General features: G+C 41.8%; 1 protein-coding gene across 3 annotated transcripts in view; it reads left to right on the top strand.

The window, feature by feature from the left end:
- The first annotated feature begins 16,046 nt into the window (after positions 1-16,046).
- The window catches only part of Sik2 (salt inducible kinase 2), a 109,627-nt gene continuing 107,209 nt past the window's right edge, over positions 16,047-18,464 (top strand). For 2 of the 3 annotated variants that reach the window (XM_036194318.1, XM_036194319.1), the window contains exon 1: positions 16,066-16,379. In XM_036194318.1, coding sequence (XP_036050211.1) covers positions 16,245-16,379 — 135 coding nt within the window. In that variant the 5' untranslated portion in view covers positions 16,066-16,244. Of the gene's footprint in view, positions 16,380-18,464 lie in introns of all 3 variants that reach the window. The other variant, XM_036194317.1, reaches the window with a different exon arrangement.

The following is an 18,464-nucleotide window of genomic DNA, read 5'->3' as shown; positions in this document are numbered from 1 at the left end:
ATTCATTGAGTAGTCTTTCCTTTCCCCATTGACCTTCCCTGCCACTCCATATGTATGTACACAGGTCAATTTTTGAGTTCTTTATGTGCCTGAGTTTACTTTTGTGTTTCTGAACAAACACTATTTTCATGTACTACAGCTTCAAATAGCTGCTAATAAAATGCTATCTGAAAATACTATTAATGCTTACTTCCAATAGTCACTGCATTTGTTAACATCTGATCAAACATATTTGCTTTTGGTGGCATCTATCATCTCAGTTGTCGATTACTTTTGAAGTAGTTGTGCCTCATTTCTTGACCTATGAAATGCATACATTTCTCCGATACTATCAGCTCCTGTGCCTAAGCAATGGGAAGAAACAAAAACCAGATCCCAACATATGTCAATATCTCCAGGGTTCCAGAGGACCGGAAGGACAAGCAGTAGGGCAGAAGGCTCCAAGTGACAAGCTACCACAACTAATTGCTCAGGCTAGGTATTAAACCACGACAACTCTTCAGTTTACAGCCCTGCCTTCAGACTCACCCTTAACCCTACAACTCCCACCCCAAAGAGAAGCAGCCTGGAGGGATGGCACTCCTAGACTATAAATCCCCATTCCTGGGGAGAGGTGTGTGTAGAAAGACTGGAGCAGTAAGGATATCCCTATTGGTTTTCCACATCCTGATTTCTGCAATGCCTTGATTGTTATCCTGTGACATTCGTACCAGCAGTCTGAACCTCTGCTGTCAATTTCCACGGAAGTCTCTTGCCACAGGCTATAGAAACACACACACACACACACACACACACACACACACACACACACACACACACACACACACACCAGTTCCTCCAAGATTGATCTATTTTGGAAAAATTCACAATCTTACATAGATTTGCATTAGACAAAATTACAAAACAAGCCTTCTCAGTTGTGCCTACCTCATCATCTGCTCCACTCTTGGCTTTGTTTGTATCTGCTATGCTTATTTTTCTTTATTCAAATACCCAGTTAACCTCATTGCTATAAACTCAGTGCATGTGTCCCCCAGATTCATATGTGGAGATCTGTCTCCCAAGGTCACGTTAAGAGATAAAGATTTTAGAAGATGACTGGGTTACAGGGGCAAAGCCTTCATGAATGGATCAATGCCCTTAGATAGAGGCCAGAGAAAGACCTCTCTCTTCCTCATCTTCCAGCAAGAGGAATTGACAAAACAGAGAGTAAGTCTTCACAAGACACCAGATATGCTGTCAACAGGATCTTAGATTTATGAGTCTCTAAAACTAAAAGAAGTCTTTTTTTTTCTTTTTTTAGATAGGCTTGCTATATATCCCAAGCTAGTCTTGAATTAATGATGTGCTTGCCTCTCAGCTCCCAGAGTTCTAGGATTACAAAAATATGCCAACATGCCTGGATTAAATTTCTATTTGTAAATTACTTAACCTAAGGCATTTTACTATGACTGTTCCACTGGGAAAAAGTAAGTAGCAGAAATGAAAGAAACTTCGAGGCCATCTCCAGGTAACCAACTTTTTAATAGTTTTTGGAAGACTCTTCCATTGTCTTTGTTTAATTCAAAGGAATAAGAATTATAGACAGGAAGTAGTGGGGTGACAGAGGAGATGTTTAAGCAAATATAATCTTCCAGCTTTCAGATATCACTATGTTGAATCATATACCTATAAAAATGTAGCTCCTATTAGAGCATACCAGCTAACAGCAATTATGTCAACTTTTCCCATTACAGTCCTTAGACACAATGCACTTTGTGATTAAGTACATGTTAGACCGAATGTAAGCTGGCTCAGCTGGCTCTTCAGCACCATCCTTCTTAATCACTAACAGTTTCATCTTTTCCTATTCTAAGATATTTAGAGATGGCTGTGAGTTTGTTCAAGGGGAAGTGCTCAGCATGCACACGGTCCTGGGTTCATTCAACCCCAAGTAGCAAAACAAAACAAAAAGATATACAGAAAATGTATGTAGTAAGTCTTTTCACACATCTTGTCCCCTTGTACCTCCTACAGATTCTTCAAATTTCACTTAACTGTCATTTCCTGAGGAAAATTTCTTGACCTCAGACTAAACCAGGAATCTCTATTATGCAATGTTGTATTGTGCAGTACTTTTTTTTTTCAGAGAATTTGCCTTAATTGTAATTAATGGGTGAAATATGTAAGAGAGAAGGAAACTGGAAAATACACAAGGATGCAGAAAGGAAAGCATTTTTTACTCAGTTTTTGAACACTTACATATTAAGGACTTTCTTCAGGCGTTGGGTTAGTAATGGAAAATTGTGGAGAATGAGGCAACTTCCTCCTCCTTCATTCTTGACGTCATCCCCAGGGTATTGCCAATATAATAGAGCAATTTCTAAGTCAAATATGCCAACATAGTACATGATTCCTTCTCAAAATCTTTCATCACCCACATCTAATTTATGTTCCATTTCATCCCCAGTCTTCTTGTTCCTTATCATCATATCACTTATTTATTTATGTGTGTGTGTGTATGTGGGGGGTACCCACAGAGGCCAAAGGAGGGTGTTGGATTCCCTGTGTCTGAAGTCACAGGCAGCCTAATGTGGGTGCTTGGAATGGAACACTAGTCCTCTGAAAGTACAGCGGAGTTTTTAACCACTGTGCCATTTCTCTAGCCTCCCTTCACGCCAGTCTTTATACAGACAACAGGATAATGTTTTCAACTCTTGCTCCTTCGACATTCTGAGGCATGCACCTAGCAAACTCCAACACTGTTTTAGTCAGACATCTAAGCTATCAAATACTGTCGGAAAACAACCATGACCTTATGAACGTACTAATTCAGAGTTCCCTTGCTCCCACTAGATTTTCTTGAACCTTCTTATGGTCCTGAAAGTTTTCTATGAGTCCTAATCAATTCTCTGTCCTATTATCACAGCAATTTTCAAATCTGACAATTCATCTAAAGCTTCCTGAATTCCTCCAACCATTACACTCTACAGATAATTCACTTCCTGTTTCACAGAGAAAATAAATAAATACCAAGACTGAACTTCTGCACTGTAAACAACCCACTTACCTGGGGAAACCCAAACTGTCCTCATTTCTCTCCCCGACTTGCACCAAAGGAGGTGAATCCTCTCCCCTCTTGTCCAGTCCTTTGTGTTGTGGACACCCTGCCATCTCCAAGTCATCTCCAGTCACCTCGATTTCAACTTCCCTCTTTCGGCTCATTCCAAAGACGTTACACTATCTCCCAGTTAAGAAGAAAGACAAACGATAAAGGGCAAATTTCTCACTTCACTCCACATGCTTTCCTTAACTTCAGTTTTTCAAAGATGAACATTGTTTCATCTTTGATTTATTGTTTGTGGTGCTGGGAGGCTGGGGAACCCTAGGCATACTACCCACAGAGCCACACCCCAGCTCTACAAAAAGTTTCATACCAGTCTACACTCACTTTTCTTCACTACTTTTCACCCAACTCTAGTTTGGTTTCTGCCTCTACATTTCAGAAACTGTTTAAAATGATCATCAGTTATCTCTTTATAACTAAGCCAAATGAATTCCTTTCTGTTTCTGTCTTGCTTCAAAAGAGAGGGAGGGAGGGAAAGAATTCCTTCATCCAGTCCTCCCCCTTTAAGCTCTTTCCCTTAGTCTTCAAGTGTTCCCCCCCTATTCATTCTCCTTTCGTTTCTTCTCTGGTGGAAACAACAGTTCCCTTTATTTGCTCACCTATGAATACTAAACAAACACTATAGGATTGCGGCCTTCTCTTCACTCTTGATTCTCATTAGCTATACTATCCACATCCTTGACTTCAACCTCTATAGTTCATCCTGGACCTTGCTTTTGACTTCCAGAACTCTGTATCTCAAGCTTACAAATGGTTAACACATTTGGTTCCTAGCACAATTAATTTTGCTCCAGACACATCTATTGATTTTTCTAAGTTATTTAATGGTCGTTCATGGTATCCCTATATAAAAGAACTAAAAGCCAAATGTCTATATGGGTTGTTTTGTTTTTTTTTTTTTTAATGAGGGCTTAAGACCTTATTTTACCCATCTTCATCTACTTAGAGCTCAGAAGAATGAACAGCAAGTGGTAAGCTCTCAGTAATTATTCACTCCTGTCAACAGCATGGAGCATCTTCAGCATTTCTGTCTGCCATCTTTCACATCCTACCATAGAATTCATCGTTATTCCAGCAGCTTCCTCCCAGCCGCAGCTTAGTAACTTCTCCACAGAGGGTTTAGGAGTCAGTGTGTGGCTAGTGTGGCTAGGAGGGAATGAGAGCGTTCTGCATGACCTGGTGCCAGGTACCTTTCCGTTTTGTCTGTGGACACTCACCACTGAATGTGGACCTTTCATGCCAGTCTCATGCTACCTTTGGGACCACTGTTGTTTCTCTCTCTTTTTTTTTTTTTCCATATGCTCACCCAATTGTTTTACATCTCGCTTTACTAGGCTTTTTTAAAAATTCAGATTTTAATTTATTTATCTGTTCATTCGTTGCATGCCTTCCTGTGAACCACAAAACTGAACTAAGTGCGTCCCCATGAGGTTCCTCTAGTTGTCAGTGTGTTAAGTTAAAATTATTTGGATACGTAGCCACCCTTTTTGCAATAATCCTCTGAAGTACTAATTAACGATGACCAAGGCAGAGAGAATGCAAGCAGCTTCCTGGAAGTTACTCTCTAATACATGGTAGAGCAATATTCGTGCTGGAGTTTCAACTCTAAACCATGTATTCTCAAGGACAGGAATGGTGTCTTCTTCATGCCTGTTGTATTCCTGGCATCTAGTATGGCACCAGCACTTGAGTATAATAAATATCAAACTAACTGGCATCTGTTGAGTTATACATAAAAACTTTAGGAATTTCAAAAATTAGTAAGATTAGTAAGATAGAATCTGTACCCTCAAGGAAGTTTATGACTTGGTAGAGTCGAAAAGATTAGGAAATAGATAGACAAAACAAAGAGGAAAATAACTAAAAACTGAATAACTTATACCAGCTTTAGAATGAGTAAGAGCCTCTTTAAATCTTATCCCAGCAGTAAAAATATAGCATCTTCCCAGAATTTGTGGCCTATGAAAAACCAAATAAAGTGAATGTAAGGCAGTAAGTCATAGAAGTTAAACTGGAAGATGTCTAATGTCAAGCTCTAAACTCTGGCCCAGGCCTTGTCCTATTTACCTGTTTACCAATCTACAGTCATAAACATATATATACCAAGAGTGATAATACAGATTTATTAAGGTTTTGCATACTTCTTTGCTGAACAGAATCTATAAAGCACATGTACAACAATAAAAGTGGCATTTGGTAAGAAAAATAAATCTCTGTAAGTATTATCTATTATGGGGGAAAAGACTAATAGCCATGGTAGAGATATGCAAAATATGCTAGTGGAATTCGGAAACCAATCATAAAACTAAAGAACAGGTCATAGGAGCCATCATTTTGGCTAAGGCAGAGAGAAAGCTGTCAACCTCTGGCTTTCACACACACATGGACACACGTGCACATGTACCTGCATATACATGTGCACATACACTTGCAAACACACATACATATCACAAACACACACATGCAGAGAAAGAAAAGGGGGAAAGATACTATTATAGATTGAAAAGTAAAGGACCAAAATGATTCTATTATAGGAAACAATGAGCAAAATCAACAATATGATATTTTAACTCAGAATTTCCACTTTAAAATTGATTGTATAAAATTTACAAATGACAATAATTGTTATTTTAAAAGACCTAGGGGCTTTAATTGTCTTTCATTTTAGCTATAGGATGCTGCGGCTAAAAAGAAAACTAACGGGCTTGGGTATGAGGACCCAAGTTTGACCCCAGCACCATGTAAAAAACCAGGTCAAGTAATGTGCTTGTAATCTCAGTGCTGGGGAGATGAGAGATGGGCAGGATCCTTGAGGCTCACTGGCCAGCTGCCAAACATAATCTGAAAGCCCATCATCCCAGACCTTAGCCCAAAGCACTTAAGTAGAAGGCTCCTAAGAAATGACACCCGAGGTTGATCTCTGGCCTCCACACACATGTACACATACACATGTACCTCCTGACACATTCTTGTAGATCCTCACAGACCCTCAAACACATACACATATAAAAGAAAGGAGAAAAAAACTAAAACTATAATCATTAACTGAATTAAAATGAGTATCAAGATCAAAGGAAGGCTCCATCAATGGCCAGTATTCTGCAATGCTAAATATTTCTAAATTCTCCATGGGCTTTTAAAAAATTCTTTGGTTGGTTGGCTTTCTTGTTGTTTGTTTTAGATAGGTCCTTGCTATGTAACTATGTAGCTCAGGTGGCTTCAGACTAAATATCCTCCTGCCTTTGCTTCTTGGGTGCTGGGATTATAGACCTGTGCACCTGTGTTGACTTTTGAGAACAATATTCCAAGAGAGACATTAATAATCTGGAGTCTGGAGAGCACAAGATAAAATAATAAAAAGCTACAAATATTTCCATTTAGAGAAGGCCTATCATAGCTAAAAATCAAACTTTAAAAAAATTGAGCCGTGTGGTGGTGGTGGTGGTGGTGGTGGTGGTGGTGGTGGTGCACACCTTTAATCCCAGCACTCAGGAGGCAGAGGCAGGCGGATCTCTGTGAGTTCAAGGCCAGCCTGGGCTACAGAATGAGTTCCAGGAAAGGTGCAAAGCTACACAGAGAAACCCTGTCTCGAAAAAAAAAAAAAAAAATTAAGGCATGGCTACCCATCCTTAAAAGAAGCAAAGACTTCCCTCTTAGCATTACTATGCTGCATTCCATAAGTTTTAGTATGTCGTGTTTCATTTTCTCTTGTCTCCGTTGTTTTCAAACCTCTAATTATTTTATAGCTTTTTATTAAGATATTTTCTATTCTTGGGGCTGGAGAAATAGCTCAGAAATTAAGAATACTGGCCACTCTTGCAGAGGACCAGGGTCTGGTTCCTGGTACCTATGTGGCAGTTCACAACTCTCTATAACTCTGGTTCCAGGGAATCTGATGACCTCTTCTGGCTTCTGCACACACTAGGTATACATGTGATACACACATGAGGCAAATACCCATACACATAAAAAAAAAAAAAAACACACACACTTTTAAAAGATATTTTCTGATCTCAATTTCTTCTTTGATCCATTGAATTTTTTTCCAGAAATGTGTTGTTTAACTTCCAGATATTTATGAATTTTATAATTTTCCTTTTGTTACCGATTTCTAGTTTAATTTCACGGTGGCTGGAAGACATACTTTGCATGTTCCAATCTTCTTAAATGTTTTAAGACTTGTTTTATTACGTAAGTGTGTTCTGTCTCTGTGAATGATCTATGAGTACTTGGGAAGAATGTGCATTTACATGGAATCACAAAGACCCTGGATCACCAAAACAATATTGAGAAACAAGAATAAAGTTGGACGTCTCAAACTTTCTGATTTTAAAATTATTAAGACAGTACTAATACTATCATAAAAACAAATAGAGACCAATGGGACAAAGTAGAGCACCTAAAATAAAATCACAAATGTGGGGTCAAATAATGTTCAACAAAGTGCCCCATGAACACAATGCAGAAAGGATGGTCTCTTCTACAAACAGCATTAGGAGAACTAGGTAGCCGCAGACAAAAGACTGAAACTGGATCTTTTTATTTTTCTTTCGAGACAGGGTTTCTCCGTAGCTTTGGAGCCTGTCCTGGACTAGCTCTGTAGACTAGGCTGGCCTCAAACTCACAGAGCTCCACCTGCCTCTGCCTCCCAAGTGCTGGGATTACAGGCGTGCACCACCACCACCCGGCTGATTTTGAAACTGGATCTTTAGCTCATGCTATATACAAATATCAACTCAATGTGAGCTAAAAACTTGAATATAAACCCTGAAACCCCAAGAGGGAAACAGGTGAAATAGTGATGATACCAGTCTTAGCAATGATTTCTTGGCTGTGACAGCAAAAAGCAAAAATCACCAAGTAGTACTACATGACACTAAAAGGCTCATGCAGAGCCAAGGAAGGAAGTTAGAGAATGAAAATCAAGGTACAGAATGGGAGAAAAAGTTGTACCCTATGTATCTGGTAAGAGGTGATTGTCCAAAATATATGAGAAATTCCTATCATTCTATTGCAAAACCGAATAGACTGATTTAAATATAGGAAAATGAGGTGGTGAGATGTCTCAATGGGTAATAAGACTAGCCTCCAAGGTTGATGACCTGAACTTGATCCCCAGGACCCAATTGTAGGAAGAGAACACACATACAGAGACTGAGAGAGAGAGAGAGAGAGAGAGAGAGAGAGAGAGAGAGAAGAAGAAGAAGAAGAAGAAGAAGAAGAAGAAGAAGAAGAAGAAGAAGAAGAAGAAGAAGAGAAGAGAAGGAGAGGAGAGAGAGAGAGAGAGAGAGAGAGAGAGAGAGAGTAAATAAATAAAATGCAGTAAAAAGTGTTAACAGGCAAAGGGTGCAAATAGACATCTCCCTAAAGACAAAATATAAATAGGCATCATTATATGAAAAGGTGATCAACTTCACTAGTCATTGGAAAAAGCAAATCAAAACTTCAATAAGATATCACTGTATATCTGTTCAGGTGGCCATTAAACCCTAAGGGGTGGGGAAGATATTACAGAAATTTAATCTGTGTGCAGTGATGATGAGAACGTCAATAATACAGCCATTATGTAAGATAGTATGGAGGTTCAAAAACATAAAATGAGGCCATTCCTGGGTATTTATCTAAAGGACTGAAATCAAGATCTCCAATATCTGCACTCCCACATTCACTGCAGCAGCATCCACAACAGCCAAGATATGGAAAGAACCTAATTATCACCACATAAAGAAAGACAGTGAGATGACTCACCAGGTGAAGGAGCTTGTCCCAAGCCTACCGACCTGAGTTGGACCTCCAGGATCCACTTGGTAGGAGAGAACCAAGTTCAACAAGTTGTCTTCTTGCTTCCACACACCCTGACCTCCACACAAGAGCCTTGGCACACACTGCCACACTCGCCCCCAAAATAAAAATATAATTTTTTTAAAAAAACAGATGAATGATAAAGAATATGATACATACAATAATTTTTTTTAATTTTAGATATTTTTTAATTGTGCTAGATGTTGACATATGAGCTTCTCAAATAAGAATTTAAATTTTTCTAACCTTTAAAATGTTTTTTCTTTTTATTAAGACATTTTCTATTCATTTTACATATCAACCACAGATTCCCCTGTCCTGCCTCATCCCACCCCCCAGCTCCCCCCCCCCAACCCACCCCCATTCCCACATCCTTCAAGGCAAAGTCTCTCCTGGGGAGTCAGTAGAGCCCTGGTACATTCAGATGAGGCGGGTCCAGTCCCCTCCTCCCTGAACCAAGGCTGAGCAAAGTGTCTCAGCATAGGCACTAGGTTCCAAAAAGCTGGCTCGTGCACTAATACAGTAATATTACCTCCACTTTTATATTTTTGGTTGTGAGCCTAGCCTTTAACGGCTGAGCCATCTCTCCAGCCCTTACCTCCACTTCTAAAACAAAGGAAATCCTGCTATGAACAGCACCAAAGAACCCGGAAGATACTACGCCAAGTGAAATAAGCTAGTCACAGAAGCAGATACTACAGGCTCCCGATTCATATGAAGTATCTGAAGTAGTCAAAATAGTCAAATTTACAGAAACGAAAAGCTGGCTGGTAACTGGCAGGGTCTCTACAGAAGGCAAAAGAATTGTGCAATGGGTAGAAAGCTCCAGTTACACAGATGAGTAAGTTCTGGAGATCAGTTGGACACCATACTGACAATTTTAGACTAAACCCTAAGGTAAGTGTTCTTATTTCTCATGCAAAAGGGAAGTAGGGAAAAGGTTTGGAGAAGTAGGCATGTTATTACTTTGATAACTCTGATGGGTTTTATCCATATACATATGAATGTGCACAAAGCCACCAAACTATACATAGTAAATATATAGTTCTTAAATAAAAAGTAATTTTATTTCACTAAAGCTTTCAAAAATAAAGGCATCAAGCAAATTTCCTTCAAAGAATCTCAATCCTTTAGTTTATTCTATAATAGTTTCTTACATATACTGCTACAAACATGTCCAGTGACCTGTCTGATAGATGCTTGTTTCACAAACATCTTTATTTTATACTAACAGGTACTTGGAATTGGCATGGGCTAGACATTTGGATTTTCTCATGTACTTTCACCATGGTGATTATAAAAATTCAGTGTTCATCCTACCACTGTAACCTACTTTTTTCTAAGCAAAACCATCTAAAGAATTGTAATTAATAAACTTGGTCCAGTTTTCACTTGAATGGAATCTAAATCCCATCCTAAGTTACTAGCACATTGATCTGCCTTTGGTCTTGAGATGATAAAACGGGGGAAATGCAGACGGTCACAGTCAAGGAACAAATAATCTCTGTCTTGTTTCCCAAGTGCAAAGCTGATTTTCTTCAGCAGAATGAGTGTGTATTGCACAGTGAGCCATGAAGTCGCTCCTCCCTCCAGTTCACGCCACCGCTTCATCAGCTTGTTGTCAACTCCTCTCCTATCTTGTTTATAAGCTGATTTTATTATTCATGCTAATTGAGTTGTAGACTTAATTCTTATCTGTCTATCTATACTTTCCTCACTTCTTTCTCTGCATATTCACATCCTTTTACCTTTAGAAGCGTTAACTTATTTTACTCAACTTAGTAACAAATAGAGTGGACTCACAGCATCATCCGGGAATGTTACATTTGCAATGTCATATCATTAAAAATCTGGTCATTCAATTGTTCTCCCTCACTTATACGGAAAGTGGAGCTGCAAAGCTGACTGCCAGAAGTGCTTTTCTTCTTGTTTCCCCTCAGCCTTTCCCCCTTGAGGATGGGTGCTTACAAAGAGAAAAGGGGAGAGATGAAGAGGAGAAGAGAGCAGGAGCTGGGTGAGACGAATAGCTGCTGAAATGTGAAGTGGGAGGGATGCTCCTGTGGGTAAAGGCACTCACTGCCAAGCCTGACGATCTGAGACCAGTCACCAGGACTCACATGCTGGAAGGAGAAAAGCAACTTCCACATGCATGCTCTAGCATGTTCACCCACACACAAGCTTCCATACACAAATAAGTACTAAACATAATTAAAAGGAATTAATGATTGCTATTGTAGCTAACAATCCACAGGAAGCACATCTATTGGAACAGAGAAATAAAGCTGAATCATGCAGTCCAAAGTTAAAGAACTGTAAATTAGGCTGCATAGAGCTCTTCGGAGTGACAGTTACAACCTACTAGTCATTTTCAATGACACACCCGCTGCATTTCCAAACAGGCAAAACAGGTGTTTGGTACACTTCTTCCTACCTCTGACCTCTCTTCCTGTAACCTGCACACATGGGCACACTGACACTGAACTCTTTTGGTACCCTCTCTTAGTCCTTTCTTTTCCTTCAGGCCTCAAGCCAGATCTTATCCTCAGACTCTGAAAGTAGGGGTGGCTTAATTATCTGATTCAAATAATCAGATAGAAGTGAGTCAATTTCTGTTTAAAGGTGGACTTTAAAGAGGAGGTTGCTTATTTTTAGTGAGTCTGTGTGTACTTTCTGGCTCTGAAGTAAGTGGCTTTTTATCAATTCCCAAAGGAACCCACCCCCAGAACAATGAATGTGTGTGTGTGTGTGTGTGTGTGTGTGTGTGTGTGTGTGTGTGTATCTAACTAGGAATCATCTCTAAACTGAGGTACGTATGTGGGATCCTGGCCTAGTTAGAAGCACCTCAAGTACTATCCTCATTAATCTATAAATCTGTATCAATCTTTTGGCCTTCTCCCACTTCTCCCCTAATGTTCAAAACAATATACCTCACCACAAAGTAGAGAATTATTTTGGGAATTAAAGCTAGAAGCACAAGAGCTTCTACATGGCCCAACAGTCAGCAAACACTGCACTGAAAATAAAATGTGATCAGAGCTGGCAATATAAGTAAGTAGTAGAATAATTTGTCCAGCATACTCGAAGCCCTGGGTTCAATTCCCAGTAAAACACACACACATATACACACACACACACACACACACACACACACACACAGAGAGAGAGAGAGAGAGACACAGAGAGAGAGAGAGAGACAGAGAGAGACAGACAGAGACAGACAGAGACAGAGACAGAGACAGATTGAGATTGAGAGAGAGATTATTACACTATTAAGGATGGTGAGAAGGCTTAGTGGGTAAAAATGCTTGGCATGTAAGCCTGATGATTTAAGAGCCACCCCTGGAACACACAGTGGAATGAGAGAAGAGACTCCAGAAAGTTATCCTCTACCTCTCTACACCTCCTATGTCAACAAATACACAAATTCACACTAATAAATTAAGTTTAAAATGTGTATATTATAGGGTGAAAAGGGCCAAGGAAAAACACCCTCTGACTTAGGAAACAGGGATTGAAGTCCTGCCAATCCCTGAGGTCACTGAGCACAAAATCCCACCAATCACAAGCCACCCTGGAAAGCTCTGCCTCCCAAGGAACCATATAGAAGCTCTGTATCCTGTTTAGTCCACTACCACCTCACCCTAGAGGCAGCCACTTCCCAATAAATCTCTTGAGTGAGGTTTGTTGTGTGGTGTGACATTTTTACCCAAGTGAAACTCAGCTGTAACAACTTTCACTGGAGCAGGAGGAAGCAGAACTGTAATATTACCCTAGCAGAACAGAGTTGTTAGACTCCAGGGAATCTTAGCAGAGCAGTAACACTTTCACTGGGGAAACTTTCCCTTAAGTGGAGCAGAGCTGTTACCCTTCACGGGACCTGAGCAGAGCTGTAACAACTTCGGTGAGGAAACCCTCCCCTTCCAGGCCGAGTTGTTAAACTGGCAAAGTCTTTTCATGGAGCAGGCCTATAAGCTGCTATGCTTACAGTGCCTTTGTGGTATTCCTTGGCTCCCAACTGACAGGACACCTTTCTATCTGAGCTGCAAGGCTTACATATATAAATACACATATATTAATTTTCATTAAAGATTAAACCTACAGCAAAGTTGTAAGAACAGCAATTAACTACCCTTTGCCTGGATTCAGTTTAACATTTGACATATTTGTCATTCTCTATCTTTGCTAAACTATTTACAAATAAGTGGCCTACTGCTGTGGAATAATCTTTTTGTACACTGTAAATGTATTGCTCTTGTTAGTTTAATAAAGAGTCAACTGGCCAATAGCTAGGCAAGAAGAGGTTAGGTGGGAGAGCCAGACTGAGAGAATGCTGTGAAGAAGGGAGAGTTGCCAGCCAAACACAGAGGAATCAGGATATATAAAAGATGAAGTAATAAGCCATGAGCCACATGACAGCACATAAGTTAATAAATATGGGTTAATTTAAATTGTAAGAGCTAGTTAGTAACAAGCCTAAGCTACCAGCCAAACATTTATAATTAATAATAAGACTCTGTGTGGTTCTTTGGGAGCTGGCTGGTAGGACAGAAAAGCCCACCTACAGCCCACATCACAGACTTTTATCCATAAATAATTCAGTGTGTATTTCTTAATAAGGATACTTTCTTTCATAACACAGTATAATGACCAGAGTCAAGAAAGTCAGCATTGAGGGCTCTTGCAGAGGACCTGAGTTCAGTTCCCACAACTATACCAGGCATCCCAATACCACCTGTAACTCTAGCTATAGGGAATCTAATGCCCTATTCTGGACCCCATTTTCACACATGCATGTAAATACACACACACACACACACACACACACACACACACACACAACTAAAAGTAAAATAAATATTTTTTAAAAATCAACATTGAAACAATACTTTTATCTAACATACGACCCAATTTAATTTTCAACAATTGCCCTGACAGGATTCCTTGGTAACTTGCTGTTCTAAGACCATATGCCGCCCATAGTGGCATGTCTCTTAAGACTTGAATGTAGGACTCTTCCTCAGGCATTCTTTCATGACAATGGCATCCTCAAGTGTACAAGATAGCTAGGGGGTCGATTTCTTCAGTTTATATTTTTCTGATTTTTTTTCCTTTGTGACAGATTCAGAATATGCATTTTTGTAGATATCACCTAAGAGATGTGTCCTGGGTACCTCATATCAGGGGGCTCTTTGTATCATTTAATTCCAATTGGTAACTTAGGTCATTTTTTTTTTTTTTCAGGAAAGTGTCTGTCAGATTTCTCTACTGTAAAGGTACCTTTGTTAATCCTTTGTAATGATTTTTAAAATCCAAAGATATTTTGAGACTGTATAAATACCCTATTCTTCAACCAAATTTTACTTTAATGCCTATTGATAATTCTTGTCTGAACCAATTATTATTAGGAGCAGCCACAAAATGGTGAATTCATAGTTTCTACCTACTTCCTCTTCTCACTAATCCTGTCTTTATACTTCACCTAAAAGTTAAGCCTGAGAACATAGCTCAGTGATACAATACTTGCCTAGCATATATAAGGATCTGTGTTTCAGTTTCCTAAAAAAAGAGAAGGAAAAAGAAAAGGAGTGGAAATAGACATTTATGGGGGCTTATCACATATACTGCATTTCTGAGAACCTGTCTAAAAGAAGTTAAAGTGAAAATATGCAGTCTGGGTTCCTTTTTCAAAATTAATATGGACTAGACAGTGACACCTGCCTTTAACCTCAGCACTCAGGAGACAGATCTCTGTTAAGTATGAGCCAGCCTGGTCTACAAAGCAAGCTCTGGGTTATCCAGCGCTACATAGTGAGACTCTGTCTCAAAACAAACAACAAAATCCCACAATGTAGAGCCCAAGAGATAGCACCTGCAGCAAGTCTGGCCCCTTGCGTTCAATTCCCTAGAATCCACATAGTGGAATCAAGAACCAGCTCCCACAGCCTGTTCTCTGACCTCTACACAAAATAAATACAATGTAAAAGTAATATGTGTTGTAATGTACAACAATTTCCAATGAACAATTCCCAAATTGTTCATTTCTGACGCTCAGTTTGTCTCAGAATGGCAATGGTGGGTCCCTTCAAGCTGTACTCTCTTTTGACACATCCTTCCTGTTGTATACAAGAAGTCTCCTTGCTTACTCATATGAGTTCTTTCAAGGGCATCTTAAACTTTCCCTGTCTGCCTCGAACTGAATCATTACTCACAACGAATTGGGTTCCTTTTAATGGAGAATGGGTACCCGGGAACCAAGGTCTGGATGCACATAATATATTTCAAGATATTAAAATGTTGGTCTTTACTTAGGTCACCATATGGAAGACTGGTGTGACAGTTTATAATTAGAATTCTAGCATTACCTGTGTGACGTTGCCAACTCCCTTCATTCTAGCAGCATGCTGCATCATCTGAAAATAAATTGGATAGTAAAGCGTTTACAATTTCCCAAACAGTTTGAGGGAGTATGACAGAAGATATGGTCCCCTCTCCCCAGGGACACGCTCGAATAAGTAAAACTGTGCCTACGTTTCAGGGGTTCCAGGCTTCGAAGCCCATTGGCAATTCCGAATTCAGGAATAAGTCATCTCTCTAGGGTCTCTTCAGAGCTGACATTTTTTTTTTTTTTTTAAATAAGTGACCGATTGCCGTGAGTAGGAATCCTCACAGACGTCAAAAAGTGGAGAGATTTATATAGTAACGAGGAGGGGGTGCTAAAAAGAACACAAAGAAAAGAGGCTGTGAGCAACGCGTTGCTCAGCCACGGCGCTCCTCGGGCTCCAAATTTAGCGCAGCAGTCTACTGCCAGAGAGGTTTTGGCGGGAAGGGCCGCTGGCGGGCGGAGAACGCCGGTCGACCCTACACCGGACGGGCCGGCGGCACAGTGCACCCTCCGCTCGGCCCACCAGGGCTCGCTCTTGCCCTTCTGCTGGAAGGCAGGAGGAAAGGGGCGGAGCCGACGGCGACCCCGCCCCCGGCCGCGGCGAGGCCCGAGTAGGCTGAGCTGGGCGCCGCGGCCGGAAGCACAGTGCCCGCCCGAGCCGCGCGCCGCCCCTCCCTCCCGCCACTGACGTCGGCGCTGCTGCGGTAGCCATGGTGACCGGTGGAGGCCCGCCCCCGCCCCCTGCCCCGGCCCCCTGACGTCGTCGCACGTCAGCGCCGGCGCGCGCCTGGCTGGGCCCTGTGGGGCGGGAGGGAAGCAGCTCTGGAGCGAGAACCGCGGCCGTCGCCCAGAACCTAGCCGCGCCGCCCGCCGCCCTCCTGCCCGCTCCGCGCCGCTTCGCGCCGGTCCGCTCGTTCGTGCTCCAGTTGCCGTGTCCTGCAGCGGGGGCCCAGCATGGTCATGGCGGATGGCCCGAGGCACTTGCAGCGCGGGCCGGTCCGGGTGGGGTTCTACGACATCGAGGGCACGCTGGGCAAGGGCAACTTCGCCGTGGTGAAGCTGGGGCGGCACCGGATCACCAAGACGGAGGTGCGGCTCCGGGGTTCGGCGGGAGCGTGGTGTGGTTGCGCCCCGGGCGGGGGACGGCGGGCCTGGCACTGTGGGGACCGCGGGGTGCAGGTCGGCGGGGAAGGGGGGGTTGTCCCTGGGAAGCCACACTGGCTTCCGTCCCGAGCCTCCCACCCGGGGACCTGGTCTGTGGCCTCGGCTCCCAAGCCCAAGTTCCGCGTCTTCCCGGCTTTCGGCTGGGGGTGGGGTGGGAGGGGAAGTCTCGGTGCTCCGGGGCCGCGCGGGGGACCAACGTCGCCGGCGGGAGAAAGGGGACCCGCTGCTCCCGGACTTGGCGGACGCGGCGCGCGGCCCGGACCAGGCGTCCCTAGCTGCTGGGCGAGGAGGGGGCGCCGCGGACCGGACCGGTGCGGACGGACCGCTGTCCGTTTTCTCTGCTTTGGGCCCGCAGGGTCTCTGATTCGGTACCTGACTGGCTCGATCTCTTGCCGGAGGTATATCTAATACTCCAGACAAAAGAACTGGTTAAAAATGGTCATCTCAGCTCTGCAGCGTCGTCTGGGGTTGTCCCTCTACCAGGTGTGCATACTGGCTCCAAGCACGCATTCCTTAAGCCACATCAGATGAACTACTCGGAAAGCCCTCAACTGCTTCCTTACTGTGACTCCAGCATCCCCCTCATGGAGCATTCTAATGCACCGCGCATATTTTCTCCCCAAGTCTCTGTTCTTACCTAGCCCACCCCCTTCCTTCTATTGCCTCAAGCTGCTCGCTCTCCTCGGGGTCTCTATTTTAAGACGTGCAAATTAAATACCTTGGAAAAAACGATCGAAACAAAACCGTTTTTTAGACTACAACCTAGTGGTTTTGACGGACTCTATTCTGCCTTGTGAGTGCCAGTGGAGTTTCACAGGTTTTCATTTTCTCTCCCCAGATTTCATCTCGTCCGGGTTTTTTCCCTAGTACGTTCTTAAGAACGTTCTAGCCTTTGAATGTAGAACTTTTCTCCCTAGGATGATTTACGTAAGGTGAAGGGCATTTAAAAACCTGAGTGTTTTCTTAGCAGTTGCTCTTAAGAAGTTTTGCTTCATGTCCATTTTCATAAAGGAAGATATGTCTGACAGGTCTTCACTTTTTGTTTTGCCTCACGGACCACCTAAATCTGACTTCTTTAGGGCATCAGTACCAAGGTCAAAAATTTTCCTTTCACAAATTTACCATTGTTATGAATCTAGATTGTTTGTAATGATAATATGAGTATATTGACATTACCAAATTTTTACATAGCTTAATATGATCCTGGCACTTTTTTTAATGAATAAAGTTGTTTCATTCTTGTAAAGAGCTATGACCAAATTGTCATACCTTTGTCTCTGTGTTAAATAAAAAGGAAATATCTTAAATTGGTATCTTTTGTAGTCCTTTTCAATGACTGTCAAAAATAGCACATTTACAGAGAGTCTGTGAACTTTTTGGTTATATTGTTGTGTGGTTGGATACCAAATCTGATAGTTCATTCTATTTTTCCTTATTAGAAATATTTAGTGGTCAGCTCTTATTTACCAGACAGAGTTGAGTTAAAGTGGTATATGAGAGCCGCTTTAAGCGGAGCTAGTGGTAACTGACACTTATTCTTCAGGGTCACAGTTCTCATGGTGTCCCTTTCAAGCTGATATTTCTTAGGAAGCAAGCTAGGGGGCACTGTGGAGTAACACTGCGTGTGACTGTCAAGTCACATTTGTGATTGAAGACACCTGTCAGATCATGGCAGAGCTTGCAGATCCTAAAGTGTGAGTGTAGTGTATGTGTATAAAATTATTTTATGTTAAAAGCTAAAAGTTTAGCCTAGAGATTCCTCTTCCCTCGTGCTGTTCTGTTTTTACAGTGGGCAGGTCTGAGCATTTTGTGGTAGTTTCGTGATCGCCGATACTAAGGCACAGAAAGGTGAAATGGGCTAGCAGTTCTGAGAGGAAGTCTTTGTGGATGTTTCAGTTTGCAGAGTGTTCTCTGAAGTCTCATAGGGAAGTCACACGAACACTTGTTTAGTAAGAGCATGGCTGCAGTTTCTAAAAGTATAACATTGGTTGTCAGTGAGTTTTTCCTTTA

Source organism: Onychomys torridus, chromosome 7 (assembly GCF_903995425.1).
Source record: "Onychomys torridus chromosome 7, mOncTor1.1, whole genome shotgun sequence".
NCBI classification, from domain to species: domain Eukaryota; kingdom Metazoa; phylum Chordata; class Mammalia; order Rodentia; family Cricetidae; genus Onychomys; species Onychomys torridus.
This window is presented reverse-complemented; position numbering and strand designations above follow the sequence as displayed.